A 24,358-nucleotide genomic window follows, 5' to 3' on the forward strand; every position below is an offset into this window, starting at 1 on the left:
ACACTCACTCACTCACACTCACACTCACACTCTCTCACACACACACACTCACTCACTCACTCACACACGGTCACACTCACTCACTCACTCACTCACTCACTCACTCACTCACTCACACACGGAGCAGTATATGGATGTATATGATAAATATTCACACCAAAGCTGAAGTTTACTTAGTTTTCACTTTTTCATGTGTTATGTGTCTGGAGGACGAGACAGGTGTGTGTTTCAGGTGCAGCGGGTCTAAACACGCACACGTGATATAGGTCCACACACGTCGGTTTGGCAGGTGAAGCTGAGCTTATCGCAGAATCTGAGAGAGGAGCGCTGAGATACAGCAGAGTGCTAATCAAATGTGAAAAACTGAAAGCCTGCACAGGGCCTGAGCAAGCGCAAACCTGCCCCGTTTAATTATGAGTGTGACGAGCAGCCGCTCAAGTGTGGTCAGACTGGAAATCACACACACACACACACACACACTAGACCTCCTTAAAGCCAGGATTTGAGAAAAAGATATTTTAATGAGAAAGACTGGAAGACTTTCAAAGACGAGGGCAGATCATTTGAAACCAGAGAGGAGCTTTTTAGAGAAGCTGAGCCCAGATCAAACACAAGCTCTTGTTCCAGAGAATAAGCCCCGACCGCAGAACGAGAGCTGATCCCGCTCTGACCACATCTGCACAGTTATGATCTCTCTTTGCTGGTTTTGATGCACATTCATCCTGAGGAACACAATCTGAGCTTCTGACGCTCCAGTGGCTCCAGTTTATCACAGAGCTCAGAGGAAGACGCACATCCACCGGAAGGCCAGGCCAAACCTCTGCATCCGATCTGACTTTGCTGTACTCGGTAATGAAAATGAAGAGCTACCTTTATATAAATTAAATTATCTATTGAATTTAAAACGTCTTGTCAAGGAAACTAAAGACATGCGATGCAAGGAGCTACAAAACTCATTCTTTCACATTCATGTTTGATTTTTGAAGCCCGCTGAATGATAATGGGACTGATGGCCTGCAAACACATTACAATTATAGGCAAATATTTTAAATCCAGCAGCTACAATGAGATGCATTTACCTCTAACACAATGATGATCAACCAATGCTAATTTAATAGAAATATGAACCATATACAGTAACAGCTAACTAATAGTGCCAGCAGCAGCAGCATAAGTTAAGCCGGTAGAAAGTAAAGAGGTGATCATTTTTTAATAATAGTTACCACATATTGTTCCTAAGCTGCAGTGCATGCTGGTGCAACGTAAACCTGTTTGTTCTGGTCACTCCTTTTTGGAAAGTTGGGAGAATATTTGGACAAGTTTTGTACAAAAATATCTACTGCAAGTAAGGTACAAAACAACTTGCGTTAGAAACCTAGTTAGAGTATTCTTGTTCAGTTCACACAATAATTGACTAAAAATCTCCAGTCCATGAGCTCCAGAGCTACTTTTTTTTACTTTTGGTTTGCAGTTGAACAATGCTCAATACTCAGTGTTGAGTGGTTTGATCACATGACTGACTCAGAGCACCAGTAATAGTGAGGCTCGCCTTAGCAAACACCACTAATTACTGTGTGCACTAGCTAAAGGCTAAATCACACCACAGCAAAATGACAGATTTCAGATGAGCCATCATTTGTGGATGGCGTATATTCTTCATTTTAAACATTATGTGTGTTGACAACAATCCATAATACGAGGTTTATGATGACAACTCACAATAGGTGGATATAATCAAACAGTCATGGTTTAAAACCGTTACCTTTATCTGTAACTAGCCTAAAAAAACCAGTGGAAAATCCAAACATGGGGCCGATCCTTTCTTTCGCTCCCATGCGTGGTTTGAAGATAAGGGCCGGTGATGTGGCCCCTAAAGGGCCTGAGATTACAGCGCTGTCGGACAGTGCCAGGATCAGTCGTGCTCCCTCTGGACCCGTGAGAATAGATAAAACAGCCAACATATCGAAAGGCTTTCTCCCAGCCAGCCTCTGTCGCAGAACACTGCTGGATCAATAGCCACGAGCTGTAACCGCTCATCACTCGCCATCACTCAATCCCAGAAATCCCGGCTTCATTTCTACAGCGCAGAAGTTTGATCCCAGCTGAGGTTTACACACTGATTAGCTTATACAATGTATAAAAACTCCTCGTGCACCTGCAACAACAGCTTTCCAGAACCAGATCATGAGGGAGCTGAAAAGAAACCCTGCAGGTCCTGGTGAGAGAGTCCAATTTACTACTTAAAGGGATAGTTCACCCAAAAATGAAAATTAGCCCATTATTTACTCAGCGCATTCATCCATAAAGAAAAAAGTGTCTCACACGGCTCCGGGGGATGAACAAAGGCCTCCTGTAGCGAATCGATGCGTTTTTGTAAGAAAAATATCCATATTCAGACTTGAGGGTGAGTAAATCATGTGCTAAGTTTCATTTTTGGGTGAACTAACCCTTTAAAGGCCACAAATACTTTATACTGGTCATGAAACTATGTAGCATTTATTTATGTAGCATATATATATATATATATATATATATATACATACACACACACATTACAAAAGTTTGGGGTTGGGAAGATTTTTTAATGTTTGACATTGTGAGTCTCTTCTGCTCACCAAGGCTGCATTTATTTATTTAGTAATATTGTGAAATATTATTTCAATTTAAAACAGCTGTTTTCTGTGTGAATATGTTGTGAAATGTAATGTATTTCTGTGATGCGCAGCTGTATTTTCAGCGTCATTACTCCAGTCTTCAGTGTCTCATGATCTTCAGAAATCATTCTAATATGCTGATTTGCTGCTCGAGAAACATTTCTGATTATTATCAATGTTGAAAACAGTTGTGCGGATGAATATTTTTGTGGAAACTGTGATACATTTATTTGTCAGGATTCTTTGATGAACAGAAAAAAACAGAATTTATTTGAAATAGAAATCTTCAGCAACATTATGATTTTTTTGCAATTTCTTTTACAATTTTATATTTAATATGTCCTTGCTGAATAAAAATAATTTATTATTATAAAACCTTTTAATTGTATTATATGTATTACAAAAAAAATTTTTTTTTTCAATGCACATTTATGACTAATAAACCAGCCTCTTTATTTTTATTAACCCATGTCGCCGTTTCTTAATTCAATATATATTAATACAAATATGAATATTCCATACATTTCTCGACAGAAAATGTTTTGCCATCATTAAATCGTGTAATGCGGGAGTTGATAAGAAGGTTACTGGCCAATTAGTGAGTAACTTTAGTAGTGAGTTTTATTTACCTGGCAGAGCCAGTTTTTACTCCCACTGATGTTCAGGATCAGTTTTGGCCTCTGTTGACCAATCCTGGTTATACAGCATAGAAGAAAATGCATTATGAAACAAATAATAAATACGTCTTTGTTTCCTTTAATTGTGTGTTTTTGAGTAAGTGGTTAGCATATTGTTTCTTAGTTGTATTTATGTCATGATGCAACAGGCTAATCTCTGCTGAAGAGCAGGATAAATGCAGCTGGTGCTGAAGGCAGCTAATAATAAAACACATTCATTCGCACCGGAGAATGACTTATAGTGAGGAGCCTGTAATGCGATCACTCACTATAGGAGGTGATCGATCTTTAATGGCAGCTCTGGTGTTATATATGGGCCGCTCACGCTGAGAGACATCAGATCTACAGCCTGAACAGCTCAAACTCTCGCGTTTCTGCATCTCTGCTTCATTTGTTTGTGTGCTGGAGGAACGATCCATCACAGTAAATGAGCAGATCTAAATCTAAACCAGACTGAACTAAGCTAGAAACGCTTCATTACAGCTCTTCATTAAGTTTTGTGTAGACCAAGTACTCAGTTTGAAGAAAGTCAGCTGAACAGTATAAGCAGGTATAAATGCAAATGTTCTACTGATTCATGGACAGACACTGGACCAGAAACACCATGATTTGGCTTTGATTTAACGATCAGTCACATAAATATGCAAGGACTAAAAATGCATAGCAATAACTCACACAGATATTTATAAATGCACCGTTTCATTTCAGTCGGACAGGCAAAATAAAGACTCGAGTAGCTGTGCAGTTTGCCAGAAATAGGCAGGAGGCGTCCGTCAACTGAAGGCACACTGCCACACCATAGACTGCTCCACACACCACTACTGTAGACACGAGCTGGAGCCCTAAACACTGCACTGTGGCATTCACTATATAGGGATGAGTGAGCGACCGTGTGATTTGGATCACAGCAACAGTGTCAGTGCACAAGCTTCAAGTTCTCTTGAAGCAAAAAAAAGCTCCCAATGTGGATTTTAGATACTAAAGTTGTGAATTTGCCACGCTGACCGAAACACAGCTGCTTGCTTCGAAAGTGACTTCTGTGTGAGCTGTGCTTCATACAGCGCTGCACTATTGACAATGGATAATGGACCGTTTGTTGCACAAGAAATTGTGTGACCACACCTTTAGTCCTGTAATAATCCATATGGATATATTTATATATAACATTACGGGGAAAACTTGCTGGATTTGCCTGGATTCAGGATTAACTATTAACACTTAAAGGGATAGTTCACACAAAAATGAAAATTTGCTTATATTTACTCATCCTCAGGTCATCCGAGATGTAGGTGACCTTTTTCTTCAGTAGAACAATAAAGACGATTTTTAGCTGAAATTCCTTGATCCTTGGTGATTCATGAAAGTCAGCAGCTGTGAGAGTCACTTTGAGAGTCAAAAAAGCATATCAAGGAGCACAAAATGAATACCTGTGGTTCCTGACGATATATTGAGGTCTTATGAAGCGAAACGATCAGTCTGTGCAAGAAACTGAACATTATTTACACTATTATTACCTGTAATCCAGAGCCGCAGGCAAACGGTCCGGAGTGAAGTTCAGTTCATAAACAAATGATTCTTTTGAAGCGGTTCTTTTTAGTGAACCAGTTGAATCAGTTCAGCAAATTCGGGCTGAATCGTCTGAAACAGTTCGTGGCTCGAGCAGCACAGATCTACAAGTTCCTCAATCAAGACTCGCTGATCTGCGCATGTTTGAACCCAACACTTGGATGAAGGGGAGAATGTAGATGATGTGAGCCGTTGCTAAGGCACTGGTGGTTGTTGCTAAGGTGTTCTGTTAGTGTGTGAGTTAGTAATATGCCAATGTGTGTTATTATATGGCAGTACAGAAGATCCACGTCTCATTTCCTCAGTCATAAACACATTCATTTTTTTGAAACTTCAACTTTAAATTGATCTCAGCCCAAGTATAAAAACATGTTTGCAACTGCAGTGCTCACTAGAAAGTGGACTTATATTACACTCTTAAAAATAAAGGCTCTTTTTTGGCTCTGATGGTTCCATTAACAACCTTTAACATCCATTGGAATCTTTTCATTGCACCAAAGGTTCTTTATAGTGGAAAAGGTTCTTTAGATTAATAAAATGTTCTTCGAAACAAATGGTTCTTTTAAGAGCTGTTCACAGAAAGGCTCTTGAAGGAACCCAAAATGGATCTTCTGTGGCATTGCTGTGAAAATCCCCTTTTGGAGCCATTATTTTCAAGAGCGTGGATTATATTTGGGTTTTCTCCACAGATTGGCCTATTTAAAATCACATTAAAGTCAAAACAGTTCCAAGAGCAGAAACGGGGAGGCGAATAATCTAAACACTGGCCCCGCAGACAGTATATCCACAAAAGAGAAGCCATGTACATGCTTGTGAGGAAGTTTAGGAGTTTTAAGGCTCCTGATGAAAGACAAATATGTTTAACTAAGAGTCACTGTAAACACAGCGCAGCTGGCTTTACACTGAACCACTGAAGTGATCGTAACAACACGCAGATCCACTTAACAAAACACTTCTGAGAAAAGAGTGCATGTGTGCGACTGATTCACCGAAAGCCTTTAAACAGCGGTCCAACACGGGCTTTTCAAAAGCTGATGGCTGATATCGCCTATGATATAAGTACATTTTAAAGACAGCAGAGATGTGCACAACACTGCTGAAGTTAACTCTTACACTACACAATATTTACTCAAAATATATTATCTGTAATTATTATCAGTAGAGTTTTGTCATCCCAGCAGAAACGGTTTTCAATCAATTAGTAAATAAAAATTTGTGATGATCAAGTTTGCAATAAAGCTCAATGGCCAACTCATGCTCATTATTAAAGGAAATACTCTTTTTTTAGCATATGGATCAGAAATCTTATGTGTTCATTAGGGCTGTCAAAATTAACACACTAATTGTGATTATAATTTTTTTCAGTTTAACGCGTTAAAAATATTTCAAAACAGCATCCTTTTTTTTTCTGGCATCCTTTGGCTAGTGATACAGTAGACTATATGAACATGCCTTCAGGCGCGATAAGACTTCGATACTGATACTAATTCGCCAGTAACGCGTACTCTTTCACTCTTCAACTGACAAAAACACACAATTATGACAAAATGCCCATTTTTGGCGAGTGACCCCATAAACACAGTCTTAAATGAGTTAAAAAGTCCTAAATGACTGTAAAGAGCTGGGAGAAAACCGGACGTGTCAGAGCTGCGTCAGGTTTTAAAGAGACAGTGCTGCTTTTAAAGTCATTGATGGAAATCAAAGAAGGAAAGAAAAAGAGAAATCACTCACTGCTCTGCTCGCTGATTCACTTTTGTAGAGTGAAAGATTAATCTATATTCAATTTATAGTTCATGTGAAGATTGTTTTAAGTTCACTTAAATTAAAAGTTGTTATATTTTTCAAAGTCTATTAAATGTTAAAAATAATGGATTTCAATTATACTGCAATGTTGAATGGCTTTAATTAATGGCTAAAATTGAGAGAAAATGCATTTAATAGCGACATCAGTAGCAGTACTGGTATCAATGCACATTTGACCAATTCCAAACCACATCAATCTAAATAACTACTATTCATTTTGTCTTTAATCGTTTATAAATGATATATAATTGTACATGAAGGCTGGAAGTGAAAAACGCCTTAAATTAAATTCCTTTCAATTTCTTGCAGCAGTGTGATGCATGACTTTACTGTTTAAATAAAAACATAATGTGTGATATTCCTTAAGAATGTTTTCATAAACTGCATTATTACTGTTACTGTTCCTTTAAGAAGTACATTCTACTGTACAATAGTGATACATTTAGTGCAGTGGTAGCATCTTGCCGTGTTTCTCATATTTTCATCATTCATTTCATTTATCCATTACTGAAATCAAAAAGCCCTTTCTCGCTGTACACTGAGGTACTTCAGCTGATAAGCCTGGCTCTGGTGTGAGTAGATGAGCGTTTGCTGGAGTGAGGCACGTCTGACAGGTTTGTGTGGGACATCATAACGCAGCAGAGGAACTGGATCTTTCGACTGGAAACACACAATGGCATCTTTATTACAGTGATGGTTGGAATCAGAAATGAAGGGAAGTGAATCTGAATGAGTCCATTGTGTGCGGCGTCAGGAGAAGCCTTGTGTCTGTACATTACCGCCTCTAACCGCAGACAACAAGATCATTTACCAAACGTGAGGAAGGACGGCAGCCCTGGCTGACGGGAAAAAGACTAGTCGACGTCACAGTGGAAACAGATGAAGAACCAATGTTGTGTTTTCTTAAAGCACCTTTCTCTGCTCAGATCTCACATCTGTACAATGACAACATACTGTACATGTGTTGACTTTATGTGTGGACTCTGAGCTTCAATCGATCGTTATATTCAATCTAATCCCAAAATGAACACCATCAAAGGTGAATCAACTCTGGCTCTGGTGAGTAAGACTTGCCAGTTGGTAACGATATTAGAAACCGCAATGTGATACATAATTTAAATTGAACTGTATGAACAATCGCCTGATGCTCACTATAGACAAAAGGGATTCAAATCAAATACAAACATTTTTTATGACAAAAATTCATTTTGTCCGGAATGTTTTATTTTTTTTTCACAAAAAATTTAAAAAACATTTAAATACAACATAATCGTACTTCAAATTAGGGCTGAGTGACATATAGATTAATCATGATATATTTGTAATGATTTTGCCTGTGAAATTAAATTAAGCAACACCATTGCTTAACATCAATTGCAATGATTTTCACACACTTTGTATGTGTGTCATTAGTTGCATTTGCAATTCTTGAGTAAGACGGTGTTCAGAGTCAGTAATAGAGTCTCATTAAAGGGGTTATATGATGTGATTTCAATTTTTCCTTTCTCTTTGGAGTGTTACAAGCTCTTGGTGCATAAAGAAGATCTGTAAAGTTGCAAAGACTAAAGTCTCAAATCCAAAGAGATATTCTTTATAAAAGTTAAGAGTAAGCCAGGCCTACCTAAAACGGCTCGTTCTAACACGCCCCCACATATCTACATCACTATGTGGGAAGATTTGCATAACGCCGCCCAAATGTTCACACAAAGAAAGAAGGCGTAACTTTTATTCTCGCTGTCGTATTGTTGTTGCCGCCGCCATGTCGTGGAAACGCTGTGTGCTTCGTTGTGAAAGCGAAACTACTTTGTTTGGATGCAGACATGGTTTTATGTTTGCGCGGTGCGATGCAACGCGTAAAAAGACAGTGTAAGTCATTATAATCAGTAATTATGTCCCCACTGGATGCAACAAATGCCTCGTTTATAATGGGTTTTAATGTTTTTGTCTCGTCGCTCCGGCCGGACAGGGCACCATCGCAGTATGGTGAGGGGCGTAACATTTCCGTCTCACGCTTGAGGTATTCGGCCAATCACAACGCACTGGATAGCTGGCCAATCACAGCACACCTCGCTTTTCAGACCGATGAGCTTTGTAAAAATCGACGCGTTTCAGAAAGGCGGGGCATAGAGGAGAAACAATAATGTACAGTATGTGGAAAATAATGCGTTTTTTTAACCTTAAACCGCATAAACACATTTAATTACACCAAATACACAACATAATGTTCTTTTTAGCAGCATCATATGACCCCTTTAAAGTTGGTAGAGATTCATTTCTGCAAATCAGAAATCTTTTCTTTGCATCATCACTTAAATATGTTCACAAAATCTCAATGCATTGCTTTTTACATTCATTAAAATGATTCTATAAATGTAATATAGACTACTAATCAAAAATCAAGGCTGCATTATTCTATCAAAAACAGTAAAATTGTGAAATATTAATACAATTTAACATAACTGATATCTATGAGGATATATATTAAAATATAACTGATTGCCGTGATCAAAGCTGATGATTTCAGCATCATTACTCCTGATCCTTCACAAATCATTCTTGTTATGTTTAAACTGACTGAACGCTTAAGAACTCAGTTCTACACAGGAGCTTGAACGGATGCCTCTTTTTTCATTTTCTCTGTCTCCATGTGTAGGTTGTGCTGCTCTTCCAGTCCAGTGGGTTAAACGATGGATTTCTTCCCATCATTCACTTGGAGGGACTCGCTCGCTCCAACCCACAGCTCTGAGTACACACTCCTTCAGCGGGGGGACGGAAAATATCACCCCAAAACTGCTTCCCTACCTACGCCTTCAACAGAGGAGCGCCTGTGTGAGTCCAGCATCCAAATATTATAACAGCACTCGCTGCATCCCCACAGCAATGATGCACAAATACAGCAGTGCAGCAGGATCAACAATATCACACAGCCTAGTGTCTCGTGAGCTGGTAAGAAATGAACAGCAACAGCATCAAAACTCACTAAAGATGAGTCTAACCTACTGAGAAAAGTCAAAAAGCTTGACTCGAAGCTCCAGCTTGACAACATGATGCACACAATATCAGTGGTGGCATGTGGTGAGGTTTTATGTCTTAAAGTCCAGTGTAGATTCATGTTTCATTGAATCTTTACACGGCTACCAGGATAAGTAGGATCTTTATCTCTTACACTATCAATTGCCATTACTACAGTATATATGAACACACTATTTTTTACATTTATACAGAGCTACTTTAAATTACTGCTTATAACAAAGTTTGTATAACATGGGTGGTGTACAACACTCGCATATAAATGGTAAACCACAGACAACAGCTCCGATCGTGCCGAGACTTCGATATAGAGTGTGCTGTTTTTCGACTTGAAGGCAGACAAAAGAACCATTTCAAACAACGGGTAAGTTCTCTCAACCTTTTTTTGCTTTGTAATATTTATTATATATATTTAACTTGTATAATATTTGTAATATAATTGGCTGACAATTAAGCTACTGCAATGCATGTCTATAATTTCTATTCATAATATGAGTGTAATTATTACTTTGTTTCTTTATTGATGATGTATAAATCTCAATTTCGAAAAATTGACACTTAAGACTGGTTTTGTGGTCCAGGGTCACATATAATACATAACCTTAATACAAACACAATCTCAATTCATCTGTCAAGTAATTGTGCAGCTCTACAAGTTCTCCTCTGAAAGTCACGGGTCTGGAATCATTCCAGAAAGAAAAGATGGAAGTCTACTTGCAGAAATGGGCTGTGAATGTTGACGCTTGATTATCAGGTCTAAACATGCTTAAAAAGTCATTCCTTCAGACTTTAAGCCTAATTGAACCTCCGTGAATATTCAAGCGGCTTTCGCTAGAGGTTTTGACGAACACCGGCAGTTTAAAAAGTTTTATTTTTTGTTTTATAGACATTTAATTGATTTGTTCTACACATAAACTATCGACTGATGTGAGTCTGTTTGAAGCCCTATCATGGTTAACTTCATGATCTAAGCACAGAACAGCTTTCCTGAAGCTCATCAGCTGATTGGATGATGTTGTTTATGTCCACTGAGTTTCACAAGAGCACATAATTATGCAATTTCACTCATATTGTGCTCTTATAGCAAAATCAAGCATGTTGAAAACAGCATATAAATGAATAGAGGGCAAAACACGGTGCTGAAACAAGTAATTTTCCCCCTTTTTTTCATCAAATGGTCAGTGGAAGGAAGTGCTTAAACTTCAGAACCAAATTATCACATGAGCCCTTAATTTCTATGCATTTGCAACCCTATTACCAAAATTATATCCATGTCTAAATACAGTTTATTCTGAGTGATAAAAAAAGGTGTCAATAGAGTTAAACATTATAAAAAAAAAAGTTAATAATTTGAAAAAAGCTGCTCCTCAAAAATGGACTGAATATTTACTTATTCATTATGATGTTCCTGTATGATTTTAAGCGTTTCGATATATTTTAAGATTCATTCAAGAGCCTTTGGGTGGGGTGGTGGTGGTTGTACAGATATTTCACGGGTTTAAAACGTTTTATGCTAGATTCATTTTAAAACATATCAAACTGTTCTCACGTAAACAACATATTATTTCTGTCTCTAATGCTTAAAAAAACTTGTGGGACACCAAAGTGCACCATATTCATGGAAAATGTCAAAGAAAATAGACACATTTTAAAGCGTCGAGTTGCAAGTCGTTTCCACAGAAAACATCCCACTGAATCAAACAGTCCAGAAGTAATGAGAGACGTGTCTTTCCCCACACTAATGACACACAAAACCACCACTTCCAAACTAGAAGTGGTGCATTTCCATTCATTTCACAGTTTGACATCAATCCTGAAGCTGAAGTTAAAAATACAAGACGTCAACATGGGAATATAAAGCGCCTGACTGCGGATCCAAGTGAAATGAATCTGAAGGCTTCAGACAATAAGTGTGGGCAAATGCAGGAGCACATATCCTCTCATTTTGGGTTGGACTTCGTTTGCATCTCTAAACCGCTCTGGAGAGCAGAGGACTGCTGATGTGGGACTTTCCCACAGTTTCAAACTGGCTGTGTTTGTCACTGGAGAGTCCCGGCGAGGGACCGTTCCCAGAATCAAAACCCTGCTCCTGGGTACGTTTGGCTCGATGGGGTAGAGAGACTGAGATCGGAGCAAACTGATGAAAACTGTTCCTGGATCAGGAGTGTATGGAGATATTTCTGGGACACATGATCTCCAGAGCAAGTCGAAGTGAAGTTTGGGACGGGAGCCAGGAACAGCAAGAACTGACTGCATTATGGCTATTTAACTTAGCTATTAGCTATTATAACTTTTTGAGCGGGAAGAATTACAAATGTAGTATTTGGGTTGGAGTAGTTTTCTCAATGACGTTTGTGTTGCAATCATTAAAGTTTTATATATGCTGATTTAGTCCAAAATTAGGATTTCATGGTCCTCTGCAAGATTTGGGGAATATTAAGACATTATACATCAATAAATACATACATACGTGCATAATTATTAGCCACGTTGATATTCTGATCATTTTTTTTTTTCCCCAAACACATTTGACCAATTCCAAACCACATCAATCTAAATAACTACTATTAATTTAGTCTTTAATCATGTATAAATGATATACAATTATTCATGAAGGCTGGAAGTGAAAAACGCCTTATATTCAGGTGTGCATAATTATTAAGCAGGTTTTCTTTAAAAGATAAAATGAGGCAAAAAAAATGTCTAAAAAATGACAAAGTCAAAAATGGTTAAATGGCCATGAGAAGGATGCAATACTAGAATTTGCAAAGTTAAGGCATGACCATTGGAGAGTGAAATGCTCAGTGGGTCAGCAGGGTCAGAAAAAACAGGTGGAGAAGAAAAGATGCATGTTAACTGCAAAAGAATTAAGAATTAAGGTGAAGAATTAGGCGTGAAACCATCAGGAAGCCTTTAGTCTCCAGCGCCACCATTTTCCAGAACTACAACCTAAACCTAAAAAAAAAAAATTCAGTACAATTCTATTTCTATAGTTCTCGAGTTCATGGGAAAATATTATTTAATCACATTCATTATTTATTGGTTACAGCATCTTAATACACATTAATAAATTACAATATATACCCGCATACACTAAATTTCAGTAACTAATGCATCTACACAGATTTGATTGATATCACATCCTCAAAAGTTGATTCCTGTGCAATGACTGACAGTTTAAAGGGGCCATTTTTTACTTATTTTAATATGTTCTTTGAAGGTCTCTTCTCTATATTGCTTCCTAATCCAGTTGTCTAATGAATCTGGCATTATATAATATATATATATATATATATATATACATATATATATATATACGTATATATATTGTCAGCTCTGTTAGGAATCGCTTTTGTTCCTCTATTGTAAATCGCTTTGGATAAAAGTGTCTACTAAAAGCATAAACTTCATCAGAAACCTTTATGAATTTGCAGATATTGACTGATGTAGCTGCAACATATTCATGAACGTACAGACAGATATTAAATAATAATGATCAGATAAGCCAGTCTGAGGCTTGACTGGCCATGTTTATAATATATATATATATATATATATACATATATATATATATACGTATATATATTGTCAGCTCTGTTAGGAATCGCTTTTGTTCCTCTATTGTAAATCGCTTTGGATAAAAGTGTCTACTAAAAGCATAAACTTCATCAGAAACCTTTATGAATTTGCAGATATTGACTGATGTAGCTGCAACATATTCATGAACGTACAGACAGATATTAAATAATAATGATCAGATAAGCCAGTCTGAGGCTTGACTGGCCATGTTTGATGTGAGTTTTGTGCGGTGGGCTCTGGATCGTGTCGTGTGTGTTCACCATATGTCAGGTCAACAGCCTTTGTGGCCGACAGAAACTCAATGCTTCAATGGAGATCCTCTTTTTCTTTTTAAAATAATCAGCCTGATCATATTTCCTCAATGTGCCGTAAGCTTTAGTGTCTGAGCTGATATTGAACAGATCATTCATCATTCACTCATCTCTGAACAATCTTGTGTGGACTAGCGGTTACAGGACTTAAAGGCTGTTTCATCTATAACCATCTGTGCATAGTATATTTCCAAGTGTACATGTGCAAGTGGATCTGATCAATTAATAATGAATGCACACAGCTTTTGTCACCGGATGGCACAGGCCAAAAGAACAGTTTTTGACAGTAATCATGAACTTGTCAGTAATCGTTGGCTCTGATCTGAATGTGACTGTGAGCACACACAGGGTGATGCAGATGATGAGTCTAACCTCAGCTGCCTGAGTCTCCTGATGGAGTAAAGTCAAGCCCGTCAGATCCTCCAGGAAGGAATGGGATGAGTTAAAGACCTTCGCGAGGAACTGGAAACCTTCTCGCTCGTAATTGTCAAGAACCTGTCAAAAACAAAAACAAAAAAGTGTAATTAAGTCTTCAAACTGGCACCATAATATCAGTGACATCAAAGTAGGGGTGTGTCATATAATATTGACAAAAAATGACACCTCAACATTTTTTGGATAACAATAATTAAACAATATTTTGCAGAGTGAGTTTTGTGCTGGTACCTTGGCTCGTTTAGGAATGTCGTGGCAAAATAAATATGACACTAACACCACCAGTAGGTGGCGGCATGTCCCTTTAATGAGTCATTCACTGAATCATTAATACAAACGATTTATTCAAAACTGCTGATTCATTTAGAAACAAAGCAAGTGAATTATGTCTTTATGAACGGATTACTGAATCATTGGCTCAAATGATTCATTCAAAAACAGATTCATTCAGGAACGAAACGCTGCAGTGTTGCTCTCAGATGCACAAATGTTCTGATCCGGCTTTGTTTGGAACTATTTTCGTTGGCGAAACAGAAAGAACAGACAACGTTGAGTCTAAAATGTAACTCACTCAATATTAACTTCTTGTTTGTTGAACCGTTGTATAAAATCAATATCACACTTTTGAATCAATATCACGCTCACGTGCTGATATTCAGGAAAATGGCACTCTTGCATATATTACTTCACTATATCATATCTTATAAAACCAAAAACCAATACAGGGATATTATTTGCTTTCGTAACTTGAATTAGATGGACATTTTTACTGCATTAATAGGCTTCATTACGCAGTCAATGCTTTTGGACTTTTTTTGCAAATTGAATGACTTGATAAGGTCAGCTCGCATATCGTTAAAACAACGATTACGATATTATCGTAGATGATAAATATCGCACACCCCTACATCAAAGTGACTCAGACTCAGGCTCAACATCAAAAAGGTGTTGATCTGGAAGCTCCGACTCTGCTGAAAACACATTCAACATCCATCAAACTCAATGCTATATCGTCTAGAACAGTGTTTCCCAACCCTGTTCCTGGAGGAACCCCAACAATACACCTTTTGGATGTCTCTCGTATCTGACCGATCTTTTTTAGGTGCTGGAGTCTCTGCTAATGAGCTGATGAGATGATTCAGATGTGTTTGATTAGGAAGCGTTTGAAAATGTGTAGTCTTGGGGTGCCTCCAGAAACAGGGCTGGGAAACATTGGTCTAAAGTGTCCAGTCCTGTTCCCGGAGGGCCAGCTCCAGCCCCAATTAAACACGCCTGAACCAGCCAATCAAGGTCTTTGGGATGACTAGAAGCTTCCAGGAAGTTGTGTTTAAGATTGAAGGAAGTGGCCCTCCAGGAGCAGGATTGGACACCCTTGTCATAGTCCTATTCAACATCCACAGATGTGAAATACGGATGTGCCGTAATATCTGAGAAGCTCGTATCTGCTAATACAGTAGGCTTGTTGGCCAGTGCACATCCGAACACAGCGATAACACAATCTCAAACTGCGGTGACATGGCACTGTTCCCCGTGCACAAAGGGAGGCCAGGCGGGAGAGGCAGACATCTGGCACCACTGTCCGTTGGGCTGAGAGCACTCAGGCAGCATCTCAGTGACGCTTCTCAGACGACAGACAGCCCTCCACAATCACACTGGCTCCTTTCACGCAGCTCGTTCTCAGAGGAGATTGAGTTTCTGCCGGGGGCTCATGAATGGGCGGCACTGTTGGGTTGAAGGGGAGAGTGACGTCTGCTTTCAATGAACTGAACATGGATGACTTGACTGACAGAGAGGGTTAGAGAACAGGCGAGAGTAGAACGGGGCTCATCTGTCCAAACTCCATGAACTCGGGCGGTTCTTTAATACTCACAAAAACCTGCTATTTTACCACTAAAGTGGGTGCATTATTGAAAAACACACCAGGTTGATTCACTCTAACATTCACAACTCAGATTTGTCACTTTAGCCCATCCAGAGCTGGAGCCTCAATGGCGACGGCAGCACACAGAGGCGATACCGAGAGAGATCGAGATGTGTAGTGACCTTTCGCATGGCCCACCGTTCATCGGCCACACTGAGCGGGTGGGCAGGCGATAACCCACTGTTTGTTTCTGATTTGTTGTGTTTTGCTTTCAGAACAATACTTGATATAAATATGAGGTTGTTTGTGGTTTTCAACCTGGGATACAGAGTCCCTGACGTCCCACACACAAACCACTCATAACTACATCAAGGGATAAAATGCACTTGAGTTACTACCACATGACCCATAAGTCAAAGAGATGACAGCACCAGTGTGAATAATGTAGTAAAGAGTAAAACAGTAAGGCAATCGTTGCATGATTGATTCATATCATGGGGACACCATAAATGTGATCCACAGCACAGTCCATTTAATCAAACTAAACGTCATAAACATCTAGTTCAGAAACTGTGGTTATGACATCATGACCATAAGCTCCATAACATATGACCACCCATACTGACACATTACAGTTGCACAATATTTGGCAATGTGTCAGGGGGGTTGTTCTGCATCTTAAAGGTACAGTAGCAAAAACATCCTGTTTAATTCTACATGTGCGGTCATATTTTTTCTAACCACATGTACTCTGTAAACTCAGCTCGCAAGGGCCTTGAATGTTCTTGCACTAATCGGTTAGTTTACGAGGTGACGACATTGTTTCACAAGTCGAAAAAGCAATGGAACAACCAACTACTGGAGACGCAACAACAAAAGTTGCCTGCATTGACAACATGCATTGGCTTTAGACATATGCTTTGTTAGAGCTGGTTGGCATGATGGTATATACAGTATTGTGACAATGGTATAAAGTGTCTATCGTTTGAGATTTTGCTATATTGTTTATTTCGCCATATGCAAATATATCCGTGTAGCACAGTACTACTTAAAAGTGATACACATGTAAGAGTGATAAAGAAACATGCATGAATGAGAAAGTAAAGAGTGGGACTTGTTGAATCTTAAACATCAAACAATGTTATTAAGTGCAGTAAGCAGTGAAAATTAACTCAACGCGGCACTGACATAAACCCGAAGCGCGCACAGAGAAAGCAGTCTCTCTCAGACAGCATGTGATCACACATTCGGTTCTCTTACACGTCTTACTGTGCTTGAATGGTCAAATACACACACAGTTATGTCAAAATGCCTGTCGTGACGAGTAATCATGTGAACACAGTCGGTTGTGTCTTAAGGTCATTCCACACTGAGCACGATGCGAAAAAATGAGGCGAATCTCCGACGAACAGTGCGAAACGATTGTTCACCTTCTGCTAATTCACACCTGCACGCTAGGTGGCGCCGACCAGCAATGCATTTTTCCTCAGATATGTATCTCATATATGGATTTAACATCGTCCACTGCTCAATATAGAGTATTAAATTAATATAGCTAAATAAAGTTTGGTTCTACGCCAGAAACACAAACTATCTATAACGCTTACAAGAAAACATCTTAAAATATAAATAGAAGTACAATTAGCATCAAGCCACATTTGAAAATTTGTGTCATTATTAATGTATTTGCTTAAAACCCACTTTAGACCATCATCGAGTGCTTGTAATAACTCCCGATTGTGATCTATAGTTGATTTTGATTCTAGGCTGACATGCACTCTGTTTAATAACACCACACTGCTTATTGTCATAAACATCCTTTATTGTTATAAAAATACCATGAGCTGTATACAAAACACATACAGAAAATATATCGTCATAATCATATGTCTACTTGCTTTCATATTTCATGTGTAGAAAAATGTTTCCCTCGATTATATTAATACGGAAGATGTAGAGTGAACGCGCTCTGATTCACAACACTCGCGCACGTGGAAGAAAACGGACACTCCAGATCACATAATTCAGTGGATAATTGATAGAAATTATATTAAGAACATGTGAGAATAAATCTGTTCTCCGATACCAAAGATAACAAAAACTCGTCATCCAGTCTCTTCTCTCTCGGGATACTCTTCTTCTGTGTTACAGTAGTTTAAACTGGTTTTCGAAACAGCGCCACCACTCTTGACTTTTTGTGCAAGAGCAGCTGCTCCGGCCACGTGATGTAATGCTCAAATCTTATTGGACGGGCCGTGTTTTCGCTTTGCGAAACTGAAAAGATTCGTCGGACTGGTTCGAAAAAAAAAACATTCGCATTTTCGGTGCGCAAATGTTCGCGGTCTATGTGGAAGCATCCATAGAAATCTATTGTTCCCTTTCATGGGAACTTCGAACTGCGTCCTCTAGGGGTCATTCCAGCACGTCATCGCATCCGATATTCGTTTAGCTTTTTCACGCTCAGTGTGGAAAGGCCTTTAATGTGAATAGTTGGGTGAAAACTGTGTATCAGTATATTGGATCAGTGCAGTCAGTTTTGAAGGGACAGCAGTCTAATTTACCTGCTGCTGTTTGTCATTAATGTTAATCAAACAACAAATCAAAATCACTCACTGCTCTTGACTGAATTACTTTCGGATCTTTAATAAGAATCAATTTGTATATGATTTATACAGTGAAGACTACACTTGACTATTCAATTCCTGTAGTATTTCTTATTACATTTTTAATAAACCTACTGTGGCTAAAAAAAGTTTCATTTGTATGTTTGTTCTATCATATTTGTCCTATTGTTTGTAATTTGCTTAAAAAGTTTAATAACAAAAATAAAATAAAATAACAAATAGCTATATCGAGATATATATTGTTAGCGTGAAATAAAATTGTGGTCATATCGCTCACCCTTATGCTTAGTGTTTGTGTCAAAACTGAAGTATACTTTGGGCTTAAGAGTCAGAGAAGGTGGAAAATGGTCATGAAAACTCAATCATTACTGTTTTTGAGGCAGGACAACTAGACTGACATTATAAGAGGACCTCAGGGAAGAAAGAAAATAACTAAAAATGTTGCAAAAGTAGATAACATGACCACTCTGAAGTACAAATGCCAACGGAGATCTCAAGGACATTACGTACTTGCTCTCTGGCCAGAAAATGTTGAGGCTGACTGTCAAACAAATGTCATTGCTGTCATTTTTTTTTTGGTGTCTAAACTTTTGAAATTCTAACAGAATCTACAGTATAAAGCAGATGACTGAGGAAGAGCTTTTATACAGACATAAACTCCAAAAGCACATCATTTTCTCTGTCAAAGTAAACTTATTTATCTTGTATGAACAAACATTGCACTGTATCATGTGTATCATAACTTGCTTTCTTGCCTAGCAACATAACAGCAGCCAAACAAGATTTAATTGTGTTTTCCAGGAGTGGACCTCCTTAAATTGGAGCCTTTGACTTATGAAGCCCATTAAATCACTGACGCCGTGTGTGTGTGTGTGTGTGTGTGTGTGTGTGTGTGTGTGTGAGAGAGTTTTGGAGGGCGAGCAGCACATCTGGTTTACATACAGCGGCGCTCTCCGCCAGCTCCACCCACTGCTTCTTGTAACTTCCCCTGTAACTGTTTGAAGAGATGGTTGAGGTTTTCGCTCAGATGGCTGAACTCACTGTGCCGTCGCCATGTCTGCCAGTGGCGCACATCTGACTGCTCCTCACGTGAGCTCACAGCTTTACACTTTAATGCCCCAATGAAACAATACAGAAAAAACTGACCATGCTTGGCTGAACAATAGCTGTACGAGACCTTGAGTGTATCTGTTGTGTAAACGGCTGCCAGGGTGTTTTGAGGGACATTTACTAATGCATTGCTTTATGGTTGCTAGGGAGTTTTGGGTGTTTTCTTCCTCTCAAAGGGAGTCCCTCCTCAAATCTCTGTGATCGTCTGGTCTGTAGATACAGTACAGTACGTCTGTGGGATTTTTTCATCCGTTTCGTCATCCAACAAGTGAAAATCATGTGTCTGATTACTTCACTACAAGCTGCATGACTTTATTAATTTCAACAGCACAACGCTGCAGGACGAGTTAAAAGTTACTTTGAAAGGTAATGCATTACAATATTGCTTTCCTCCCTTAAAAAGTAACTAATTGTGTTACTTAGTTACTTTTTATGGAAAGTAATGTGTTACGTTACTTATGCGTTACTTTTTCTTATCTGGGCTGGGCTTGCTTGTTTGTTTTCAATATAAAAAAGCTACATTTTTGGCAAATGTAAAAGCCCTTTCACATCAGAAGTGAAATGAAGAAGCCTCTGTACAATATGTACAGACCTTGTTGAGATATGTTATGTATAATGTCATTTTAGCTAATTAGTATGGTTGAATTGGATCATCGAAATACATATTTGGGATATTTGTGTAATTAAAGGATATTTGTGTAATTTAACATATTTAATTATTCGAGCACTTCTTTTAATTTTTTCAACTAAGAAGAAAGGGAATGTCATATATGCTGTAACATTAATCAAACACTAACCAAAGAACCATTTCTAATGGAGGAACCAATGATTTATCTTTTGAAGGCTTTGCATACATCCAAGCCAATCTTTTATGATTTGTTGATTCTTTGGAAGCATTAACAAATGTGCTATACAGCACAGAAATTTTACATTTAGCACTGGGATTGTTAAGTACCATTTCTTCTAAACTGCTTAGGGTAGGACATTGACATGAATGAGTCTTAGATCGTATAAAATTACAGATCTGAAGATACTTAAGAAAGTGAGACTGGGGAATTTTGCGTCTTTCTTTTAAGGTTTCAAAGGACATCGGAATATTATCTACATAAAGATCTGCAATCTTCTCTAAGCCATTGTGAAACCACAAGTTAAAGCCTGATTCTGGAACAAACAATGCATTCCCCCAAATGGGTGAGAACTGAGATAATACTGTTGTGTCTCCCAGCTCAGCCTGTGACTCATGCCATATTAAAATAATGGTTTTTGCAAATGGTTTAGATGTGTTTTGGTTGAGTCTCTTCAAGGAATCAGAATATAAATATGTGTCAAGACTCAAATCTCCTTTACCTTTTCTTTCTGAACCCATGAAATATGAGGTGAGCCAGTAAACCAGAAACATGCTGATCTCAGCTGAGCTGCCTTAAAATATCAGAAAAGATTAGGGAGTCACAGCCCACCTCTTTCATATGGAAGATAAGAAGTGATAGGCGAAGCCTGGAGTCTTCTTCATAATTTGAAAAAAGTAGAGTATATTCATTTTAATGGCGTTCACCCCTTCTGATAGTAGTAAGAGGGAGAAACATCCATCTAATCTAACTGTCGTTTACTTGAGTTATCAAGGGGTATGTTTGGCTGGAATCAGAGTAACTTTGATTCCCAAATATCTGAATCCATCTATAGAAGTTTCAGTCTCTCCTGTTCATTAAGAAAAAGTATATTTTTATATGTATGTCTTTGAATGAATAACCTGAAAATATTCCAAATTCATTAATCGTATTATTAAGATTGGGTACGGAATCCTTTAAGTTTCATTAAATAATAACTTTAAATGAGTTCTTATCATGATTGCCAGGGCTTCCAGGCAATGAGCCTCCAATCCAGGGGCTAAAACCTTGGCTGTAACTTCGGCATCGGAGTTCATTAAAGAAGTTGTTCTGTATGATTCGCATCTGTCCTGGGGCTTATCAGGTTTGAGAATGAGTGTTATTAACGCAGCTCTAAGAGAAGGGGAAGACTCTGCATACATTTCTAATAGAGGAACTGATGGTTTATCTTTGAAGGCTTTCAATATATCAATTGGTGTTCCATCTGTCTTCATATTCACAATAGCATTTCAAGCTTCTTCACTAGTTAGGGGTTCCTCCAGGTGTCTTTTGGCTACACTAATTATAGAAGCGATCCTAAGATTATCTAAAAATAAGGTTTGCTCCATACTCTGTCCTGCAGATTCTGCAGTCTATTACAATCGGATAAATTCAGTAAAAGTGCCATTAATCCCCACTAGATCTAACGCCAGATTACCAGCTGCTGTGTAAATATTATTCACTGCTTTACTTGATTATAATTGTTGAATCTGCCGTGTTAAACGTCTGCCTGACTTCTCTCCATTCTCATAAAATGTTTGTTTGAGACGGATTAAACTGGCTTCAGCTTTTGCTTATACTGCGCTCTTAAAACGAGCAGCTCTTGTTTAAGTGGGCTCAGATTTGACTGATCTGTGTAAATATATTCAAATTCTTTCATATAAATTTTGTCATTCCAATTATTATTTTTTTTTTTACGGAACTTGTGTAGCTTATCATTTGACCCCTGATATGGCTTTAAAAGCTTCCCATCTTACAGATGCAGATGTTTCTTTCAAGTTAGTGTTCAATTCAATATGAATTCCATACATTTTGAATCATGAAGCCATCTTGGGTGTAACCTCCATCTGCGAGGCCACTTAATAACTTTTGACACATTATATACCAGTTTTACTGGGCCATGATCAGAGATCACAATAGACTCATAGGAGCAATCAAAAATCTGACGGAATAATGTATTTGAAATCAAAAAGTAGTCTATTCGTGAATGTGATTTTGGTGATGAACTATAGCATGGATATTCAGTTTGGTTGGGATATTTTCTCCTCCATGTATCACATAAAACAAGTTCCTCTATAAAACTATGAAGTTTTTTCCAGCTCTGCATGTGAGCCATGTCTTTACTATTGTACCGATCTAAACATGGGTTTAACGTTATATTAAAATCTCCTCCTGTGATTAAATAGCTAGGTTGGGAGGCCAAGACTAAGACTGTCAGAATTGGGCCCAAATACATGTACAAGGGTTAAAGTGTTATCAATAAGAGAGCCTTGTATAATTTAATATCCGCCTGACTTATCTGAAATCTCCTTTAATATTTTAAATGGAATGGCTTTATGAATCAGAATCATTACTAGTTAAACTGTTAACTGTCACATTACATGTCCAAGTTAATCCATAGGTTATTATGATATGAATCCATACCTTAAATATGATACCAGCATTGAGAAATAAAACTGCATAACTTCGAGCCAGTTAGTTAAGATCTTCTCATGGCTCTCCTGACACTTCTGTGATCTCCTCTACACGCTTCTGTTCATCCCTGCCGTCTCACAGATCCTCCGCAGGACTTACGCAGGAAGCTCAGTTTGGCTGGATACACAAATCTGTATGAATGTTCAGTGACTGGAGACGCTTCTTCACATCCTCCAATTGCTTTTGATGTTTGAGAAGTCTGGGAAAAGCATCACCTTGTGTTCCTGATACTTCACCATCCCCATCTCTCTGGCAGCCTGCATCACTCTCCGTCGATCACGGACGTGGAGAAATTTCAGGATCAGGCAGGTTGACTAATGGGAGATTGCAGAGGCAGCTGTGGTTCTCGAAGTCATCCAGATCCGAGCTGAGCGTTACTATTCGACTTTCCAGAACATTCACTGTTTTCTGCCATTCTTCCGCATTATCCTCAGTCTCACTAATTCGGTGTTCAGCTTCTGATAGTCTTCTCCCAAATTCGGAAATGTTGCTTTTTTTAATCTCTTGAATAGCATTCAGGACACCTTCGAATTCGGAAGAGAAACAGTTGTTCATGTCTGCGAGAGCCTTCGTCACGTTAACTGCTGTCAGGAGTTTCCTCAGTTTTATCCGGATTCTTCTTCGATTTGCCATGACGAATCAATACTCTTTGTTTAAGAGTCTTAAAAAACTAGAAATCTGGTTGTCTGTGGCAGGAGTGTAAAGTCGTGTGTCTGCCAAGCTCGCCGCCATGTTGGATCCCCCAACATATTTAATTATTGCAGATTTGCTTCATATTCTGAGTTTGCATTTCACTGTTTTTATTGATTTTGAGAAATGCTGAATCTGTTTTTGTGTAAGTGAGATGAGTAAATGCATGTTCTCATTTAGTCTAGATCTACAGTATTAATCTGATTACGTAACTCTCGTTACTTGTAATGCGTTACCCCCAACACAGATGTTTAATACATTTAAACCAAAATGAGCAAAAGTAAAAGTGACGCTTGTTTACCTTAGCAAACACTACTATTAACGTCATTAATAAAAAGTTTAAAAACGAAAGATAATAAAAAGTTATCAGAAAGAATTAGCAAATATATCATAAAGAACTTTGAAGAACTAATTTCTTGAAGAACTGTGTGAGTATGTTATATATGCTATAATGGGATTTTATGGGACGCTATAAGCCATAAAGCGGCGACGTCGTGAATTCTGTGATTTGTGTTTCAAAGCATCTTCTGGAGGTGTAAGGTCCTCACATCTGCTCGAGTGTTTTATTTCAAAGGGACATTGTTTCAGTCTGTCTTCAGCACGGACAAAACAATACGTCTCCAAATTTACAAGCGCTTGTCTGTCGAGGACTCGAGTGTTTGGTTTCCATGGTTTCACAC

General features: G+C 38.3%; 1 protein-coding gene across 2 annotated transcripts in view; it reads right to left on the bottom strand.

Moving 5' to 3' along the window:
• Positions 1–24,358, bottom strand: part of atg7 (ATG7 autophagy related 7 homolog (S. cerevisiae)) — a 78,756-nt gene that overhangs the window by 7,643 nt on the left and 46,755 nt on the right. For both annotated transcript variants that reach the window (XM_016484603.1, XM_016484602.1), the window contains exon 19: positions 13,993–14,115. In XM_016484603.1, the coding sequence (XP_016340089.1) occupies positions 13,993–14,115 (123 nt within the window). The remainder of the gene's footprint in view (positions 1–13,992; positions 14,116–24,358) is intronic.

The sequence above is a fragment of the Sinocyclocheilus anshuiensis genome, unplaced genomic scaffold (genome assembly GCF_001515605.1).
Source record: "Sinocyclocheilus anshuiensis isolate Anshui unplaced genomic scaffold, SAMN03320099.WGS_v1.1 scaffold1805, whole genome shotgun sequence".
Classification (NCBI taxonomy): Eukaryota; Metazoa; Chordata; class Actinopteri; order Cypriniformes; family Cyprinidae; genus Sinocyclocheilus; species Sinocyclocheilus anshuiensis.